Source organism: Lithobates pipiens, unplaced genomic scaffold (assembly GCF_037356315.1).
Source record: "Lithobates pipiens isolate NorthernLeopardFrog02 unplaced genomic scaffold, aLitPip1_a1.2 Scaffold_8, whole genome shotgun sequence".
Taxonomy (NCBI): Eukaryota; Metazoa; Chordata; class Amphibia; order Anura; family Ranidae; genus Lithobates; species Lithobates pipiens.
The window spans coordinates 342,888,214-342,909,409 of NW_027507903.1; the positions used below are offsets into that span (position 1 = coordinate 342,888,214).

The 21,196-nt window shown below is 42.5% G+C and overlaps 1 protein-coding gene across 3 annotated transcripts in view; it reads left to right on the forward strand.

Moving 5' to 3' along the window:
• The window catches only part of AFF4 (ALF transcription elongation factor 4), a 207,645-nt gene that overhangs the window by 167,519 nt on the left and 18,930 nt on the right, over positions 1-21,196 (forward strand). For all 3 annotated transcript variants that reach the window (XM_077473202.1, XM_077473203.1, XM_077473204.1), the window contains 3 exons: positions 5,146-5,282; positions 6,175-6,246; positions 8,227-8,320. In XM_077473202.1, coding sequence (XP_077329328.1) covers positions 5,146-5,282; positions 6,175-6,246; positions 8,227-8,320 — 303 coding nt within the window. The remainder of the gene's footprint in view (positions 1-5,145; positions 5,283-6,174; positions 6,247-8,226; positions 8,321-21,196) is intronic.

Genomic DNA, 21,196 nt, shown 5'->3' on the forward strand with positions numbered 1-21,196 from the left:
CAAAACAAAGTACAACTAATCTAAAAAATGAGAGAATACTTGAATAAACGGGGGGGGGGGGGGGAGGAGGAATGAGGGGAGAGTGACTAATGGCGTTTGTAACAGTAATACCTAAAGAGGGAAAATATACATTATGCTCAAATTACAGACCAATAGCATTATTAATCGCAGACACAAAATTATACGCAAAAATCTTAGCAAAAGACAGGGTAGACTGGGAATTTATTATGGATACAATAGAAAACCTGGGAATAGGACCCAAATGGGTCAAAAATGTATATAACCATCCCACTGCATCGGTAAAGGTAAATGGAAATATGTCTGCACCCTTAGAAATGTTCAATGGAACAAGACAAGGATGCCCTCTGTCGTCCCTTCTATATGTACTATCGCTAGAAACATTACTGGTATCCATACAGAACAACAATGATGTAGGTGGGGTGAAGAAGGGAGAACACAAGGTCGCAGCATATGCAGATGATATCTTTTTGTATCTCCAATCCCAGAACAACATTCCCAAATTAAGATTTGAAGAGGTATGGGCAACTCTCCAATGTAAAAATAAACCCAATAAAATTGATACATTTTGAACATAAGTTTGAATTAAAAAGGAGGAATTCGTACTACAGAGCGAATTCTCATTCATTTGGGGGGGGGAATTAAAATATCTCAGAATAAAACTAACAACTTTGGTTGGGAAAATTTATCCAGCTAACTATATTACACTACTTTTAATGAGCTCAAAGAAGAGATTAGGAAAATGGCAAAAGTCCACTGTCATGGATGGGAAGAATAAACATGGTAATAATCCTGAAAATATTGTACAAGTTCCAGACGATACCAATAGCACTTCCTCAAACATTCTTCCAGACATTAAAGATGATCATATCAAGATGTCTATGGCAGGGTAAAAAGCCAAGGATATAGTTTTCAATACTGAGTAGAGATCAGAAACACGGGGTTAGCAGCACCTGATATAAAAAGATATAACATGGTAATAATAGCACGATTGATAACATGGACTAACAGAGTGAAATAAGATGGGTTCAGTTGGAAAACACGATAAGTAAAACACTGTTAAGTAAGAATATATGGATAATACCACCAAAATAAAGAACATTAGATATAAATACATATGATTTAACTAGAAAGGTTTTCAATGTTTGGGATTTATTTCACAGGCAAGGAAGATGGGAATACAATTCACCAATAATAGAATTATCAGAGACCAGCTTTTTTTAACCGGGTAAAAGGGCACTTTATGGGAATTGGATCGGAGATATACAACTAAAAAATATAACGAATAAAGGGGAAATCAGGTCTACGCAGGAAATAAGGCATAAAAGTGAAGCTATAATGATAAATGAGTGGCGGTACTCCCAGCTAAAGCACTTTGTGACTTCTTTATCACAACCAATTAGATTTGAGATGAACTTGAACTCAATAGAAAAAAAGTATTTCACAGTTCGAAATTAATGCATGGAATATCTTGTATCTATAGAATACTCATGGAGATAGGGGAGCGGGGAGAGCTTTGTTTGGAAAATTGGAGGAGGAACTGGGTGTATGTCCGGGAGCAACATTTGACAATGCGACTGATATAAATACAAAAGAATCAAATTATAAATGTTTAGCGAGATGGTATATTAACTCCTGTGATTGCTCAAAAATACCAGCAAACTAAATTGCCTTTGTTAGAGAGGCTGTAACCAGAAAGGCATTATGGCCCACATTTGGTTGGAATATAAAAAATAAAGGTGTATTGGCAGGAGATACGATGATGATATAATTCAAAGAAGAAAAAAAATATAACAGAACCCTGAGCCCAAACTTAATGAATGCAGCAGCAAAAGAGGAATATCAAAAAAAAAAAAAAAGCTAGACCCGGGAAAACCCCCCCATAAAGAAATGGTTCGAAAGAATACATTGTATATCAAAAATGGAATGTCTCAGTAGTAGGGATTGAGGTAAAGTTGAAAGATTTAATAGTATCTGGGAAAGATGGATAGACTATAAAAAAAAAAAAAAAAAAAAAAACTGTAGAGTATAAAGTGAAAATTGTAGAATAGGCGATGGAGGAAAAGAAGAGAGAGGAGGATAAGAGAAAAAAGAATAGAGTAGAGGAGACGGGACAGGGGGAGGGGAGGGTGGAAGGAGTGGTGGGGGGTAACTGGAATATACATATTAAAATATAAATGTCTGTGATTAAAATTGTAATTTTACTTTTCAATATTAGACATGTGGTTTTGTAAAAACATTTTTTTTATATAAAAACGAAATAAAGATCAATAAACCAAAAAAATCGTGTTGCCATCGGATCCTAGTCTTTGGCATTTTTGAAGTAGTCTCCATCTTGTCAGATCCTGGTGGGTCCTCTGCTCTCGAGTTATTTACTAGAGACGTGCATGACTGTGAGGCCCAAATCACACAATTTTGTACCTTCCCTGAAGATTCTCTGTCTGACCTGCACATGGCCTTAAAACATCAGCCGATTAATCAATCTGACTCTGTTTCACTTAAGTCTTAACTGTACAAGCTTGCCTCCAGGGAGTTTGAATTTTCTACATCCAAATCAAGAGACCATTTGACTTCTGCACCATATTAAAATTAAGGGAATCGGCTTGGTTTGCCTCTACCTGTTCTGTCTTGCTTGGAGACCTTAAGACTGCAACAACTTTCCCAGTGCACGCTCCACAGAGATTGGAAACTCCCTGGCAAGATGTTTGTTCCCCCTTAACACCTAGTGTCCTTGTGCAAGTTTGAGGAGGATTTTAAGTGGTTTGCTCCTTCTAAGAATCTGGAGGATGCACCTGTCTTAAGGACCCAACCAGTAAACCCTATCTACAACCTTTTTTCTGGCTGGCAGGACCCCCCATCCTTTTTTAGCTCCAAAAAGTAATTAGGCAGTTGATCTTGACACAAGGGTAGCCATCAGGAATGTTGGGGCCCCTTACATGGCTTTAGGCCTGGGCCCCTGGGGAACCTGAGCACCAACCTTCCCCAGGGCCTGCCCACTGGCCATCCCACCAAATGCGCCCATAACATACACAATTTTGGGTTATTTTCACCAAAGAAATGTAGTAGTATACATTTTGGCCTAAATTTGTGAAGAAAGATTATTTATTTGCAAAATTTTATAACAAACTAAACACTTTTTTAAAACATTTTTTAACATTTGTGGTCTTTATTTTATTGATTAAATGCCACTAAAAGCTCTATTTGTGTGGAAAAAAACAATGTCAGATGAGTACAGTGTTGCATGACCGCACTATTGTCATTCAAAGTGCGACTGCGCTGAAAGCTGAAAATTGGCCTGGGCAGGAAGGGGGGGGGGGTGAAAGTGTCCTGTATTTTAGTGGTTCATTTGTAAAGAACTATACACTCCTATAATACTGTACATATGTATATGGCACTCCATTGGGAAGGGAAAGGGGGATTAAATGACGATGTGAAGTTAGGAGTGGGCAGAATGAAATGGATATGTAAAGAAAGGTAATGTAAAAATTTTAAAACCCACACATGCCCAATTTACCTCGCCTTCATTTACGTGCAGTGGGCATGTAAAAAAAAAAGGGGGGGGGGGGTTGGGGGGTGTAACATTTTCACCCTACCTTCCTTTTACATAACCATTTCATTACCTCCACTCCTTCTTTCACATGCCCATTTCATTCCAAGCCAGCTAAGAGATTGTCCAATCCAGCAGAGGGGCCGTTCCCCATGGAAATCCAGCAGAGGGGCCGTTCCCCATGGAAATCCAGCAGAGGGGCCGTTCCCCATGGAAATCCAGCAGAGGGGCCGTTCCCCATGGAAATCCAGCAGAGGGGCCGATCCCCATGGAAATCCAGCAGAGGGGCCGATCCCCATGGAAATCCAGCAGAGGGGCCGATCCCCATGGAAATCCAGCAGAGGGGCCGTTCCCCATGGAAATCCAGCAGAGGGGCCGTTCCCCATGGAAATCCAGCAGAGGGGCCGTTCCCCATGGAAATCCAGCAGAGGGGCCGTTCCCCATGGAAATCCAGCAGAGGGGCCGTTCCCCATGGAAATCCAGCAGAGGGGCCGTTCCCCATGGAAATCCAGCAGAGGGGCCGTTCCCCAATGCAGGCTGACAGCACAGGAGGACCACATCCACACATGTAGCCCTAGTCTGCAGGAATGTCTGCTCAGCATTATAGGAATTGTGCAGCGGCAAGTACCTTCATTAAAAGGGCAGGCCATCGATCCGCAAAAGCTCCCAGAGACCCCCTTTCCTCTTCACTGCAAACGTGTCACCAACCAACTAAATGCTGAATCAGTCAGTGACTGATCAATGCTGTCCATTCCCTGTGCACAACTACCCGCTCCGCTCCGTTTGGCTTTGTCTTCTGGCTTCAATTTGAGTGTATCGCACTTGTTCCCCCTGGTCACGTGACAGCCGATTCCCTGCCCACCCATCGGCCAAGCAAAGGAAGCTGTAGGTCTCCACTGAGCTATATTCTCTGGGCTCCCTTTGAAAAAACAGCGGAGCGGCATGCTGCCGGGCCACTGGGTCAGCTGGGTGGCGGGCCCCTCAAGACGGTCAGGCCCCATGCATGTTTGGAGGTTAAGAAATTTTTCTTTAGAGCGCCCCTGCAACCTCCTAAGTACAAACCCTCCAAGCTGGACTCCCAGTCCCTCCTGCAAGGTCTGGAGCAGAAAGTCAACCAAATCCTCATACAAATCTTCCTGGGCTTGAAGGTGCTGTGGCAGGATTTTATTTCAGCCTGTTTGCGCTTTCCAAAATCAAAGGGGCATCCATCATATCTTGAATCTTAAAGCCTTGAATGTCTACATTTTAAGCTCAGAATTCCACATATCCTCTCCTCCAAAAAAGTGAAAGAATTATTATGCCAATGAACGAGAAAGGAAATGTTTTTTTTTTGGTTTTTTTTGTTTCTTGCTGTCACTTGAGGGTCACAGGTCCCACCCGTCTCTGTTTATAACAATTATCCCAGTACTGCTTTGCTACAAAACTGAGGCATGCTTGTAGTAGTATGAGTTATCCTTGGTTGACGTGGGAGTGTGGTGTATTTTTGTACATATGACAGATTGGTACAAACGAAAATAAATAAAAATATATGTGTACATTTCTTAAGTCTAAACATTTTTTTTTTTTTATTTCCTCTCTAGTCGGATAGATTTGAAAAAGCAGTATACTACCTGGATGCAGTGGTCTCTTTTATTGAATGTGGGAATGCACTGGAGAAAAGTGTCCAAGAAGCAAAATCTCCATTTCCTATGTATTCAGAAACCGTGGAACTCATTAAGTATGTATAATGATATGCGTAGTGAGAACAGTTTTTGAGACTGCCTTATAAATGACACTTTTTTTTTTTTTTTCCCCTTTTCATCATACCTGAAGTATTATATGCACAGACATACAATGATGGTTCAGGTTATTTAATTTTATTAGACTCCATGTATTTTGTTTTATAATAGTTCATTACCTATTCCAGCCATGCTTACAGCAGTGGTGGCTGGTTCTCAGAATTTTTGGGGGGGTGGTGCAAACAAACTGAACAGTTCTGAAAAAAATAATTAATTGCAGCCTCACTGTGCCCATCACACTCAACCACCTTACCCTGTCTCGTGGGGCAGCGGGTGATGGAGCTGGGCGGTATCCTCTATGTTCCTCAATGTCTTCTCCCATCTTCTCATATGATTGTACTCCTGATAGGCATCCAGTCATAGCGCCTGTTGTTTCAGCCAGTCAGGTGATGGGTAACAGATCCAAGCACCTGATTGGCAGGGAGGCGGTTCAGTGTTAGGAAAGCGAATATTCATTCGGTTATCTAACACAGCTGGGTTAACTGCGAGCACCAAGAATGGCACTCGCAGATTACCTTTTTTGACTCCTATTAGATTCATGCATTGCCATAGGCTCTATCTGTGATAGAGGGGTTGGCTGGAGAGAAGGGGAGGTGCCCTTATGGACGCACCGCCAATTTTGTAAAATGGCACATCCTCTGTATATATTTTAATAGATAAATTCAAACTTATAAAAGCATAAAGCTAGCCTGATTGTCATTGTTGTTGGTTTGTACTTGTAGCAAAGGTTATTAATTGATATATAAAACCATTACATAGACAATAACTCATAGATTAATAGAAATCCTTATCAAGGGCAAGTATCTTTAACACATGTAATTAATGTTTCAGGTATACTATGAAACTGAAGAGTTATTCTGCTCCAGATGCTACCGCGGCTGATAAAAGGCTTGGTGTTCTTTGGTGAGTGCAACTTTTGGGCTCTGTCATAGTAAATTCCTGTGTCATTGCCATCTGCTTTCATTTATGTTCAGACAATAAAAATTGTATGGCTATCTTGTCAATGAGTGAGGAAACTTAGATAGAAAGAAATAATTACACTCAGAACAGTGCTAGATCTCCAAATATATTGCAACCAAAGCTTTAACTTTAGCATTTACAGTCCAATGGTAACATGAGTAATATGATATTTTACAACGTTTAGTCAGTTATTTACTATCATGACATTCCTTGTTTTGTCCATGTGAAAACTGCATGACTTACTAAAAAGGTCATCCCTTTTTCACTGAGATAATGTTTTAGTTGGTGACCCACAGCAGATAATCAGCATACAAGTAGAGTGGAGATTTCTTTTTCCAAACTCTATTATGCTTATGAATGGGATATCATGGGTGCACCCAGTGTTCTGACTGGATCATCAAAAACAAGGTATCCCTCAAGCCTGTAATATCTGAGTGGTGTGGCAGATCAGATATAGGATTGTCTTTTCATGTTTACAACTGCTCCCTTGTGTCTGCAGATTATAAGAAACTTAGGGTTATTGTGATATTTGGCCAATGTGCTGATCGATTTCCAAGGATGGACAACAGATGGCAATACCTCTACCTTCGTCCAACTTACTGTCTCCATCAGCACCCCCCCCATCCATGACAACAAGAAATACTTATTTATCTGTTAAATTACACAGTTGTACAAATTTGCTAAATGTTTTAAAATGCTATGTAAGCTTGTACACTTGAAACGAAACAAAAAAATCAACAAAATGGTTGTTTTGATATGTTTTTGCACCTGCCATACGCCTTAAAGCAGAGTTCCACCCAGATTTTTTTTTTTTTTATGTAATCTGTTCTCTCTAACTCTTTAAACAAGGTTATTAATACAATCGCCGCTCAATTCCCGTTTTATACATTACTTGAATATTCATTTCTGCTGTGTAGAGCGCTTCCATCTAAAGCCCAATAGCAGTCTCTTCCGGATATGGTGATGCTGGATACCCCAGCATGCACCTCCTGATCTCACGCGTGCTCTGTATACACAGGGCGCAGGGAAAGGAATCTTCTAACGCAATGCTAGCCCTCAGCACTGCCCACCGACTCCTAGGAAAGGATGACGCACTTCTCACAGGAGCACAGGTGCAGAGGGAAATGATGATAATCGCCGTTGACCGGAAGTGGCAGAATAGAAGGGACCCCATATCAACAGCAGTTAAAGGGAGTAAAAAGAAAAATTATTTTCCTAATGTTGGGAGGGAGAATGCTGAGCATTTTTGTAACATTAATTTTATGGGTGGAACTCCGCTTTAATGTTAAACTTCTCAGTGTGTGAGATTTTAAAAACACTGAGGCTGGTTTACTAAAGCAGTTCAGAATCTTCACACAATAAATTGCATGTATATTGGCTTCAGTTATCTAACATGTGAAAAGAAAACTCCTGTTTACTTATTTAATATGTAATTAATTGGATAATTGAAGTAAATAGTACCCATTTTGTATGTAAAAATTCTCAACTCCTTCAGTTAATCAGCCCAGTTTCTATATTTTATATTCATATTTTAATGTTGAGGGTTATTATTAGAGGTAATAAAAATACAAAACTGATATATATATAGTCAGATGACATGTTCTTGTCTGGCCCAATTTAGTGTCTGCATACTTTCTTTCTGTTATACATTGCTGTGACTCCTATAACAATGAAAGCAGAGTTAATAGGGAACACAATGTATGTTAACCCAACAACAACCATTTTGCAGCTTACCAGTCTTTGGGTGAGTTTGCTGTATAATTTCCCCCCTGCTCTAACTTAGTATAAAGAACACAAATTGTTTACTTGCGTAGGAACCCAAATCTAATTGATTATCTCAGTGACCAATAAATAAAAGAAATTGTCCTTCTGTTTTTGGTAGTCTGTAACATCGTTTAAACTTTTTGTTGTCTGTCCCTACAGTCTCAGGTGTCAGTCTCTTCTGTACTTGAGGTTGTTTAAACTGAAGAAGGAGAGTGCATTGAAGTATTCCAAAACATTAACTGAGCACCTGAAAGTAAGTGATTGTTATTTTAGTAGAATGTAAGTACTGGTTGCATGGACTGGTTGGGGTTGTTGGTTGTAGCTTGTCAACTGGTGGGGCAGTGGTGCTTGCAGCATGTCATGTTGGAGGGTGGATGCAGCTTATTTCCCGGGGGGGGGGGGGTTTGTGATTTCAGCCTGTCACTGCGGTGGAGATGCAGCTTATCAGCTTAGGGGACGGGTGGGTTAGAGCCTGGGTCTCGCCAGTGCTATGGGATCCTGTCACTGGCTCGGCTCTCCTCCCATCCCATTTACTTTCTTCGTGACCACAGAGAGGGAAGGGAATAGTATTTTGGGTGCCCAGCACTGGTCCGTGGCCCGGGGGTTGGGGACCCCTGGTTTACAGCACAATACATGTGCTTTTTACCCATTTTGTACATTTGTTATTCAGCACCACCTCATTCCTTACACTGTGCTGTACATTCTCCATTTTCTTTGAGGAAAGGGAGCCCAACTTATAAACAGAAGAAAAAACAGCGCCAATCTAAGTGCAGTATTGTTGAATCAAAGACATTTAATTTGTGAAGTTATGCACTCACACTCTACCAGAAGGTTTCAGGCACATCATGTATCTAGAGGGCATCGCAGGGCTCTCGAGGAGAAGCGGTAACTCGTTCGGCTGTATCTCTCGTCCGGTGGCGCCGGTGGTTCCCAGCGTCGCACGGCTTGGTGTAACAGCGTCAGGGAGGTCCGTTCGTCCGTTCGTTGTTATGTTGAGGGGCGCACTGCGATGACGTTTCGTTGTGGTTTACGTTGCACGCGTTCGGAGCATGCGTGCTCCTTCATCAGGCATCTGGGTTACTATGTTTGGAGTGGTTTAAATAGGGAAAGGGGGCAGTTCTAATTAGTCGTTTAGGTTCCACCTTATGGGGCGGAGCTGTTCCGACCAAAGCATGGTGTTGATTGCTCATGTGTTGCAGGCTGGTTGTATGTGATTATTGTGTGTGTGTCCATCAATGTATGTGTATACAAGTTGGATAGTGTGGACAAGATGTGGGAAAAAGTGATAAGAGTTGGAACTTTTTTATTTATTTAATTGTTTTAAAAAATTATGAAAATACTTGTTAAAGGTATAAAATAGAAGTGGATTTTGCAAGAATTAAAAGAAGGTTGTTAAAAATTGAAAAAATACATAGAAAATACATATAAAGAAAATATATATATATATATATATATATATATATATATATATATATATATATATATATATATATATATATATATATATATATAAAAGAAATTTTTTATATCTAAAAAATATATAAAGAATCAATAAAAATAGAGGTAAAAATAAGGATAAAATTACAATAGGAATAAAAATAACAATAAAAAAAACAATAAAAATAAAGATAAAAATAAAAATAGAACTAGGAATAAAAATAAAATTAAAATGAAAAAGGGGCAAAAAATTGTTAATTAAATTGCTGAAGGTATATTTCTATGGTGGGTATTATGACATAACATGGTGAGAGACATGTATATTGATAGGATTTGATATTGTGAGAATTTGGTACTGTAAAATACAATAAAATGGTGTTAAAATGAGACGTGGATGTTAGAGCAGAACATACACATACACATACATATACATATATATATATATATATATATATACACACATACACACATACACACATACACATACATACGCATGCACACGCACTCGTACGTGTGTGAACCCACTTATAGTGGGATCAGAAAAAGGCGCGTGGATACTGATTTGTGGAGGTGAGGGCGGGGGGGGGGGGGGGAAGGGGAGGGGGGGGCGGGGGCGGCTAAGCAATTTTAAGTCTCATTAAAAAATCTCATGGAAAAAGTGTGATGGGTAAAAATTAGACAACTGAGTTGGTTTCTATGTCCTCGTTGAGGCCTCCAGGCGTGAGGGTGTCTAACGTATATATCCAAAAAGTTTCCCTCTCGCAGAGACGTTTGAAACGTTCTGCGAGGGGGAAGGATCCAGGTATCTGTTCAAGGGCCCATACTTGCATGCCCTCTGTGGACCCTTGATGGTGTTCTTTAAAGTGTCGTGGGATAGTGAGATTGGAGTCCCCTTCTACTGATCGGCGATGTTCGCCAAACCTTTTTCTTAGGGTACGAATGGTACGCCCTATATAAAGTAGATTGCAAGGGCAGCGGATTGCATATATTACAAACTCAGAGGAGCAGTTGTAGAACTCTTTTAGTTGGTATGTGTTGCCCTTTGTCGTAAAAGATTTTTGGCGGTGTTGGACAAATTTACAGGTGAGACATTTTTGTTTCTTGCATTGGTACATGCCCTTCAGGGTGAGGAATGTCCTGAGTGGCTTTGGTTTGTTATCGGTTTTTAATTTGCTCGGGGCGATAAAACTTTTTATGTTGCGTGCTCTACGATATGTTATCTTGGGGGTATCTGTTATGGAGGTTTTTAACAGAGGGTCTTCTAGAAGGATACTCCAATGGTTTTTGAAGATTTTTTCCATTTTTTTGTGTTGGGAGTGATATTGAGTAATGAATCTGGTGCTGTGAGTTTGGGAATGGACAGTCGGTTTGTTCGGTGTGGTTTCATGTGGTTGGGGTGTGACCGGGTGTGTTACTGGCTGGGTGTCCAGGAATTTGGTGAAGGCTTCATCTACTAGGGTGGGGGGATAGCCTTTGTCTTCAAATTTTCTTTTAAACAGAGTGCCCTGCTCGATATAATCTGAGTTGTGAGTACAATTTCGTTTTAAACGATTAAATTGACTCTTTGGGATATTGGTGATCCACCTTGGGTGGTGGCAACTTTGGAAGTGTAAATATGAATTTCCTGCAGTGGGTTTTATGTGGTTTCTTGCGAAGATGGTTTTATTGATATGACAGAGTTCAAGATCTAAAAAGGGTAAGGTATCTGGACTGGCTTCAAAAGTGAAAGATAGGCCTAGATCATTAGCGTTACAGTGTGAGACGAAGTGGTCTATGGGTGGTCCGGTGTTGTCCCATATGATGATAATATCATCTATATAGCGACCTATGTATATAATATGCTCTGTATATGGATTGTTGTTCCAAATGTAAAGAGTTTCCCAGAAGCCCATTGTCAGGTTTGCATAGCTAGGTGCAAAATTGGCACCCATAGCTGTCCCTTGGGTTTGTAAGTAGAATTTTTTATTGAAGGAGAAGTAGTTGTGGGTGAGGCAGAACTTTGTGGAATCTAAGATAAACTCTGCTTGTGCAGTTTTTAGGGATGGGTCTAGGGCTAAGAAGTGTTTTACTGCCTGAAGGCCAACAGCATGGGGAATTGAAGTATAGAGGGAATTGACATCTAAGGACACCCATTGGTAGGTGGGCTCCCAGGAGTAGGTTTTTAGGATCTCTAGTAGGTGTGTACCATCTCGTATGTAAGTTTGGAGATTCTGTGCCAGTGGTTGCAGGAAATGGTCAATGTAGATAGAAAAGGGGCTGGTTATACTTTCCATTGCGGCAACAATTGGTCTCCCCGGGGGATTCTCTGAATTTTTATGTATTTTGGGAAGGTGATAGAAATAGGGAGTGTTATAATATGTTTTGGATAGAAAGGAAGCTTCTGCTTTTGTAATAATATTATCTCCAAGGGCTCGTTTTATGAGTGCTTCAGCTTCTATAGAGAAGAGGGGGAGCGGGTCACTTTTTAAGGGCTTGTATGTGTTATCGGAGAGTAGTCTGTTGGCCTCATTTAGATAGTCTTCCGAATTCTGGATTACTATGCCACCTCTTTTGTCTGCTGTTTTGATGACAATAGAGTTATTTTTTGCTAGACTTTGGAGAGCCCGGGCTTCTTGTGGGGTGAGGTTGTTCCTGTGGTGATACAGGGGGGAGGGGGGTGGCCTTAATTTACAAAGTCGTTTGATATCTGCATACACAACCTGGTAGAAACTTTGTATGTAAGGGCCTTTTGCCTGGCTGGGGTTGAAGATGGATTTTGGCCTAAGAGAAGTGTGTTTTATTGGGGGGGAATCTGGTTGATAATAAATGCAAGAAGTGTCTGAGAGACTAATGGTGGTGACGGCGGGGTCTTCATTCATATTGTATAATTCTTCCAAAATGGCTAGGCAGGGATCATCTTGGTATATATCTTTTGTACATAAAGGAGAGGTATTGTACATACTGGGTATTGTGGTATTGTTGGGATTTTCCTTATTGGATTTGATATTGAAAAAGCGTTTCACTGTGAGATTACGTATAAATTTGTTTAGATCCACAAATAAAGTGAAAGGGTTGGGCTGGCTGGTGGGTGCGAAGTTGAGTCCTTTATTAAGTAGAGAGATTTCATCTGGGACCAGGGTATGTGAAGAAGGGTTGTAGATTTTTATAGTTTGGCAAACTTTTCTTTGGGTTTTGTTTCTTCTCCCCCCTCTTCTGCCTCTTCTAGTTTTCTTTTTTGTGCAGGTTGAGGGGTTAGGACTAAAAAAGACTGGTCGTCTGTCTGTGTGAGAAACTCGAGAGGGCAATTTTGGACTATTTGTGAATAGGTTTTCTTGTGCACAGGTATCTGTGCACAGGCCCACTGCATTCAGAATACTCCTGTGCAGCTTTGCTGATTGCTTACATCCATCACTGCAAGTCTCAACCCTCCTGGCTCCATCTGTGCATTAAATGCCCCATAGACCTCTATGGGATAGTGTGAGCATTTCAGGCATTGGCTCACAGGCCCATCGAGGTTTGTTGGGCGGTAGTATGCAGATGTGGCCAGAGTAGTGAAGATTTTTGAAGCTGGATGTAAACAAACCACAAAGCCAAAGCAGTTGGATCAGGGTAAGTATCAATTTATAGTGGAGGTTGTTGGGTCAGGAAAATGGGGTAAAAAGAATAAGTGCATATCCTAATCGTACAGGACATGGACTGAGTATTTATAGACCATGGGTTTTGTAGGCTGGTACCTTCAGGTGTTTGGATACTGGGCATTCCTAATATAACCCTACTCCCACAAATCCTCTGGTATTTGCTAGTGTGCTTCTGGAGAAATCACCTTTAGCTTACCTATTTATTTTCTCTTTGGATTCTTAAATTAAATCTTGAATCAATTTCTTTATCGTACTTCATGAGAAACAGAGCCACAGTAATTACTGTATGGGTTATATGGCACCTTCAGGTGATGGACATTGGCACACCCTAAACAGGAACTTCAATTCCCCATATAACCCCTCCCCTTACTGGGAGTACCTCAGTTTTTTTGCCAGTATGTTAGGTGTTGGTCAAGGGTAAAGATGTGCTGAGTTTTGCTGGAATATTCCTTGCTGGGGCAAGCTATGCAACCGGTTCCAGTCAAAGTGTCTTTTCCAGGCCGAATTGAATGGTACCCGAGCCTAGTGTCCGAAGAAACTAGGTTTCCTGTAACGCTTCTCTTTTTAGAGAGCTGGACCATGGGATCCAGTATTTGTTTTTTTTCAGCCATATTCCTGGCTGGGTGTTTTACAGGCCCAGGGCTGTGGATCCCCCGATAAAAAGGGGGCCCCAGTCCCTGAAGGTTTTTTTAACAGAGCCCACCGTGAGTGGTGGAGCTTGGGTCTGTTACCACAGAACCCTGCAGCTGGATAAGGTAAGGGAGATTCCTAAGGAATTTTTTCTAATTCTTGTGGGTTTTCTCCTTTAAAGTAAATGTTGTCATGACTATAGTCACCACCGGGGGCTGTCAAGAGCACATACCTGATTCCATGCTTGTCAGCAGTGCATCCAGATAAGTGTTAACCTTGAGAACCATACCTGGACCCCATGATGTGAGGACTGCCTGTAATGTTGCTCTGGTAGTTGGATCCTGCATGAGTGCTCATCTCGATAATTTGTGCAAAGCATGTAGTTAGCCACACAGAATATATAGGTGGCGGGCTGTGGACCATCTCTGTGGAACTCAGGCCCTAAAGACCTCTTGGGGGATATGGCCACTGTGATGGTCAAAGCCTGGACCCTATATTGGTACCAACAATGTGGTAAGACAGGGTCCCCCTAAATCTTTCACCATTACTGTAATAAAAAAAAGGACTGTTTGCAAATTATTCAATTTTACAATGTAAACTTCTCAATCTTTGTGCTACAATTCAGCCACGGAGGTATTACATCATCCACAGGTCACACACTTAGTGCCACTTCTGCCTTTATAAGGTACTCTGGCACTTTCTCACACTTTTTTGCTATGAGGACTTTGCTACAAGGCGGTCTGCAACCGGGTTGGTGCATACTCCTTCTCAGACATGCTTACCCTATTTCTGCACCTTGCTCTGTATATAACCCACAAGGGATTATACTAAATGGCAAAAGCAGGGAGCTACGGCAAAAACTTGGTAAGCATTCACTCTGCTGAAGCCCCACCCAACGCTCATTGTGATGAGGCTACACTTGCATGGGAGCAGGACCCTATTTTAACACTGGTCTTTGCATCCAATTTTAGCTCGATCATGGGTATGCAGCTGGCATCCTACCTGGCTAAGGCAGATGTTTTTGCAACTACTTTGTCACTGTGCTTTGGACAAATGCCAGCTTTATTACAGCTATCATTGTCGGTGGCTCAAATGCCATAGGATTTGAAAAATCATTAGGAGTCCAAAGTCTTGTTCAACTGGTTACAACAAGCAGGACAAAAGGCAGCCAACTTGTTTTGGGACCCACACAATCTCCTTGCATCAGGTCTGGTTAAAGTGGCAGAATGGTAAGTGGACTCAAAAGTACTCCCAAGCAGACTGATCTGCAGGCCCAAGATGTTATAAACAAGGGTAAATGCTGGTGTTCACAATAGAAGTGGCAAGGGATTGATGAAAGGGGCCCTGTGGCCCCAAATCTCATTAGCAATCTTGTTGTAACACATTAAACAATAAAAACTTTGGACTCCTAAAGTTATCTAGACATCCTTTTTTCTGAAGAACCCATCTCCCTTCCAACAATCTGAAAACATCCATAGAAGAATTCAGATGCGTCAGGCTTTCAATTGGGTGATCAGCTTCCTTTGGCATACTTGGGTCTAATTCTAGACACAGCCTAAGCAAAATTCTTTCAACTGCAGCCTTTCAGAATTTTGTGCTCAGGATTGAGATCAAGAAGACATGCCTCTGTTATCTCCTTGATAGAGAGTTCTAGGCTTCATGGTGGCCTCCTTTTCGAGGCTGTTCCAATTGCCCAATTTAATTTGAGACCTCTCCAACACAACATCTTGTAGTCATGTAACAATATGGCTACTTCTTTTGCCCTACCTATGGTCCTATCTCGCCAAGCAAGGAATTCCCTAGATCTGAATCTCCAGCCCAGTCTCAATGTGGGAGGTCCTTGCTTCTGTCAATCGATAAAGATAGATGGCGGTCTTTCACGCTGGGGAGGGGGGTTCCAATCCATCACAGTTCAGCGAACATGGTCATTAGTGAAAGCTAAGATCCCCTTCAATATCCTGGATCTCGTAGCAATATGGATGACTCTGGAGCTCTGGAGCCCCCCCCTTTTTTTTTGCAGGGACACCATATCGGGATGCAATCAGACAATGCCTTGGCATGGATGAAGAAACACTCCAGAAATATGTTTTCCACATCCCAGAAGTGGATTACCTCAGCTATTACCTCCTGGACCCAGGAGAATGGTCCCTTCACCCCCACCTCTTAACTTGATGTCAGAAATGGTTACCATGGATGGTGCATATCTTGGCTCCCAGATTCAACAAGTTACCTCAAGTCAGGACCAAGGATGCACTAGTACTGGATGCTTTATTTCCCTGGTCTTCCCTCCATTGCAAATCCTACCTTGCCTGCTCCACAAAATAGAGCAACAGCAGAAACTAGCGGTTCTCATTGCACCAAATTGGCCCAGAGGAATCTGGGACACAGTCTTACTTGAGCTGCTAAGAGAATACCCCTGGCCTCTTCCTAACAGCCAGACATGCTGAGTCACTGGTATTAATTGCATGACTATTGAAGCCCAGGTCCTAAAGGACCTAAAAAACCCACTTTCACAAATATCCAATCCTTTGCCTGGTGTGAACCAATTCTGGCAGAGCAGCAGAAGAAAGGAGTGGGAGGGAATTAAAAAATAATGCATGTCTCTTAGGCTAGTGCACGAGATATGTAAATCACCTGTCACTCACCGCAAGGGGAAGGATTTGACAACGTTTTTCTCTTTGTCAAGATTTATCTCACTGAACAATAAGAGTATTGCTCAGAGCTGGATTAACTCTTTGTGGCAAGACTGGGCTCAAATAAACCTTATACTCTACATTATGACATCAACAAAAAATAAAATTTTTTTCGGGTTTACATCAACTTAAAGCACTCTGAAAGGACAGGTTTCAGTTGTGTCCTTTTTTTAATTTCAAACATCTCTGGCCTACCCCTCTCTCATTATTCAAGGTATATCTCAAATGAAGCCCACCTTACAGCACCTTTTGCTTCCTTGGGACCTTAATCTGATTATATCTGCCCTGCAGAAACCACATTTCTTTTTCATACATCATGGGACACAGGCTAATTTTACCTACTGGGTTATACGCCATCTCTAGGTTAATGGGCACTGGTAGACAGACGGGAAGTTATCCCCTATATAACCCCTCCCATACAGCAAGTACATCATTTTTTTTTTTACCAGTGTCTGCAAGGTGGATGGGAACATTTTGTTTGAGCTCTCTGAGCCTCAGGTCTCTAATCCCACAAACGGTTCTTAAAATGAATAAAGGGATTGACCGATCAGGTCCATTTGACACAGGCTCTATATGCTTGGGTAAAGGGTACCCGAGCCTCGAAAAGAAGATGCAAGATTCTGCAAGGTTTTGCCTGTAATGCAACCTCTGGGCACTGGACCCTGCATAGTGGAATCCTGGACACCACTGAGCTAAGGCATTCCTGCAGGGTGCTGTACGGGTCCAAGGGAGTGGGCCCTAAACAGGGCACCCAGTCCTTAAAGGTCCTCAAGTGACAGGAACCCACCGAGATGGGTGAAGATGGTTTCTAAGCTGCCCTGTGCCTGAATGGGTAAGTGAAACCCCCTTTTTTGCTTATTGTGGGATGTCCCAGTGATTGTAAAAATCAGTCAAGCTAGCTAGAGGCTAGACACCCACGTGCGGTGACCACACAGGGTTTTGGACTAGCTGTGGGTGTTTGCAAAGAGTACCCTTTTGCTTGTGTCTGGCTGTTTTTGCCAAGCATGCGGTGCTTCCAGAAGGCAGCTGTGGGACACAGAGCAGTCTCTGAACCAGGCATTTTCAGCGGTTAATTTCTCCGAACCCGGGTCACGAGAGTCACCAGGTGTTGCATGGCAGGCTAAGGTGCTTAGCAGGATTGTTGCTTAGGGGCATGGTGAGCCCTGTTAAAAGGTCTCCCCTCTGAGGTGTATTAATACTACACCCAGGTACTCCCTTTTTGTGGCTTGTAATGTCTTCAAAAAAGAGGAGCAGATTAACACTACAGGAAAGGGCACACCTATGTTACCAATAGTACCTGACAAACCTAGTCACATCCTTAGTGTTGTATCCCCTGAAAGACCAGAGTAATCTGGACTACCTGAGCCACTGTGCCTACAGTCAATGCTGTTGTTTCACCCTTCATCACCAAGGATGAACTGCCCTAAGCCTTAGCCAGGTTAGAGCACAGGATTGCTGACATGATTACCTCCATCCCGCAGTGGGCCAAGAAGCGTGACAGATCCCCCCCCCCCCCCCTCTGAGCCTCCTACTTTGGAGCAGGAATAGGTTGAGGCTGGGGAAGAACTCAGAATTCTATGGAGGGTCTGGTGGATGAGTCTGCTTCTGAGCAATCTGGACTAGAAGATATTCAGTTGGTGTCTGCCTCTCAGTCGCAGAGACCTTTGATCCAGACTCTTCCCAAAATGGTTTGTTCTGCCTTAAAGTTGCTTCTCGCAAAGGTTACTGAACCCTCCTCCCCCGGGTCCTCTTTGGGATCCCTGAGGCCTTTTCAGGCCGCACAGGCCTTCCCCTTACACCCACTTTTGGAACGGGCGGTGTATGCTGATTGGGAACATCCTGACAGGATTTTTGTCCCCCCCCCCCCCCCCCCCCCCCAAAAGAGGTTTTCCCTTTTTCCCAGCCTTAAATGCAGCAGTTTCTTCCTTGAACAAGAACATAACTTGTCCAGTGGATAACGCATAGGGCTTAAGACGCCGTTGACAGAAAACTAGTCATCATTAAAGGCTCCTTTTGCTTTGGCCAGTTCAGCTATTCAGTCAGCTGTTGCAACAATTGGTATCTGCCAGTCCTTAAAGGATCAGGTCAGACAGCCTGACAGGCCTAACCAAGAGTATGATCTTGCTGAAAATAAGACAGATCTTCCTCAAATGCTGTGTTTTTCTGTTGATGCCTTAAAGAATTCAATACAGCAGGTTTCTTGTTTGGCTCTCTTGTCTGTACATATGCACGCACATTTGTGGCTTAAGAACTGGTCAGCCGAGCTTCCTTTTGTTTGATGATTTGGACAAATATATCCAAAAAGCTTTCCGTAGGGAAGATTTCTTTACTTCCTGTGAAGAAAAGCACCAGGCGTTCTCTTTTTAAAACTTCAGGGACTGCTTCCTCAGGTGTCTCAGCTCCAAGGCAGTTCCAGCGCTAGAGCCAGGGGGCAAGGCCCAGGGCTAGAAAGTCCTGGGTCCAAAACTCTTCTAAACCCAGCACCAAGCCCTCATTTTGAGGGGATGCCCCCACTCTAATGGGTGGGTGGCAAGGCTACTACACTTTGCGGACAATTGGAGAACAATGGTCCAGGACGAGTGCATGTCTCGCTGTGCTGTCCTGCATAGCCGGGCAATCTTTTGGGAACTGTGATGTGTCTCAGAAGATTGCAGGGTGGAAGGGCCAACAAGGCGGCCCAAGCAGAAGTGGGAGCTCATTGGTAATCGTGATGCATCGCGGAATCGAATCGTTGACCAGATAATCGTAATCAAATCCTGAGACCAGTGAAGATGGCGCACCCCTAGTTCCATTAGACTTGCTGTCACGCAAGCTAACCTTCTAGATGGCCATCACTTCGGCTAGAAGGATGTCAGTGCTGGCGGCCCTTTCGAGCAGGGAACCATACTTGATCCTTCAAGACAGGGTCGTGTTACGACCTGTTCCATCCTTTTTGCCAAAAGTGGTGTCAGCCTTTCATTTGAATCGGGACATTATTTTGCCTTTTTTCTCTCAGCGGAAGAGAGACTGCGTTTCTTGGACGTTGTCCGGGCAGTCAAGGTTTGTCTAGCCCTGCTGAGATCCCAGGATCAGACTTGTTTTTTTGTTTTACCAAAAGGACCCAAGAAGGGGCAGGCAGCTTCCAAAGTTTCCATTGCCAATTGGGTCCATCAATTGGTCATTCAGGCCTATGGTCTGAAACGTAAAGCTCCTCCCTTTAGGGTAAGAGCTCATTCTACCAGGGGTGTAGGAACCTCCTGGGCTTTTCGCCATCGGGTATTTGTGTCTCAGATTTGTAATGCTGCTACCTGGTCTTCAGTGCATACGTTCACAAGATTTTATCAAGTGGATGTTCCAGCAGCCGAGGATTCGGCTTTTAGCCACAATGTACTTCGGGCTGCCCTATAAGGTCTGATGACTGTTGTTTGGCAGGGTGCCTCCCTCCCCTCAAGGCTGTTGCTCTGGGGTATCCCAGTAGGTAATGAATATTAGCCTAACTCTGTGTCCCATGATGTATGAAAGAAAATGGGATTTTGTTTCGTTATACTTGCCTGTAAAATCCTTTTCTCTGCGTACATCATGGGACACAGGGATCCCATCCCTCTTTTTTGAGAATTCAGTGCTTTCTACAAAACTGATGTACTTCCTGTATGGGAGGGGATATATAGGGGATCACTTCCTTTCTAAGACTTTGTCTACCAGTGGCCATTCACCTAGAGATGGCGTATAATACAGTAGGTAATATTGGCCTGTGTCCCATGATGTATGAAAAAGGATTTTACAGGTAAGTATGACAAAAAAAATCCTATTTTTGAAACCATTGTGGAAATCCTTAGATTATCTCTTCTGCAGTGTCCTTTTTGGTTTGCTATTCCGTTTTGTCAAACATGTCTCTGAGCTACTGACTTTCTCTGGTAAGCAGCCATTCCCCATTTTTCACAGATACGGTAGTCTGATGCCAAGGCCATCTTTTCTTTCTAAGGTGATATCCATCTTCCACATCAAAGAACATAGTCCTTCCCTCTGTGCCGTGATTCATATTACCTAAAGGAAATTAGTCTTCACTACCTTGATGTAGTCGGAGCCATCAGTCTGCCTCAAAGCAACAGCTTTTCTCAGGAAGACTGCCTTTATTCCTACACAAGGGACATGCTTCCAAGATCATGTTTGCCTAGTCGTTTCCCCTCCCCATTGAGTGATTGGGGACCCCCAGAAGCTATGAATACATTGCTTGTGTCTGGTACTGTACAATTAAGATAAAGAACCTTAGACTAGCTTGTCTGTATGTTCCATAGCTTGGAGTACACTACAGGTAAGACCACACTACCTTCTATTGCTTGGTTGCGCTGCATTGCTTTCTACAAAACTCAGGACTCCTGGGGTTCAGTAGGGTTAGGCACCCAGGGGGCATGTCCTCAAGAGTTTGCCAGTGTCCAATCACCTGAAGGTAGTAAACTATAACCCAGGACCTACAAATACTCGGCCTGTGTCCTGGATGGTACTCGAAGATGGTATTAACAGGAAAGTCCAATTTTTTTTTTTTTTTTTTTTTTTTTACAGTATGCACCTCTTTTTTACTCAGACAGTCCAGGACCCTGATATTCTCAATTCTAGTATGTGAATCTTGTTTCACACACGCATCTGCCACCCATCATGGTAGGAGAGTTGACTTAGGTGATTTCTGATTCAGCCTCCTGAGTCAACTCTTTGCTCATTGGACACAATTGTAATTCCAGTTTACAGTTTAGTGTCACTCTTAAAGTAGAGAGATGA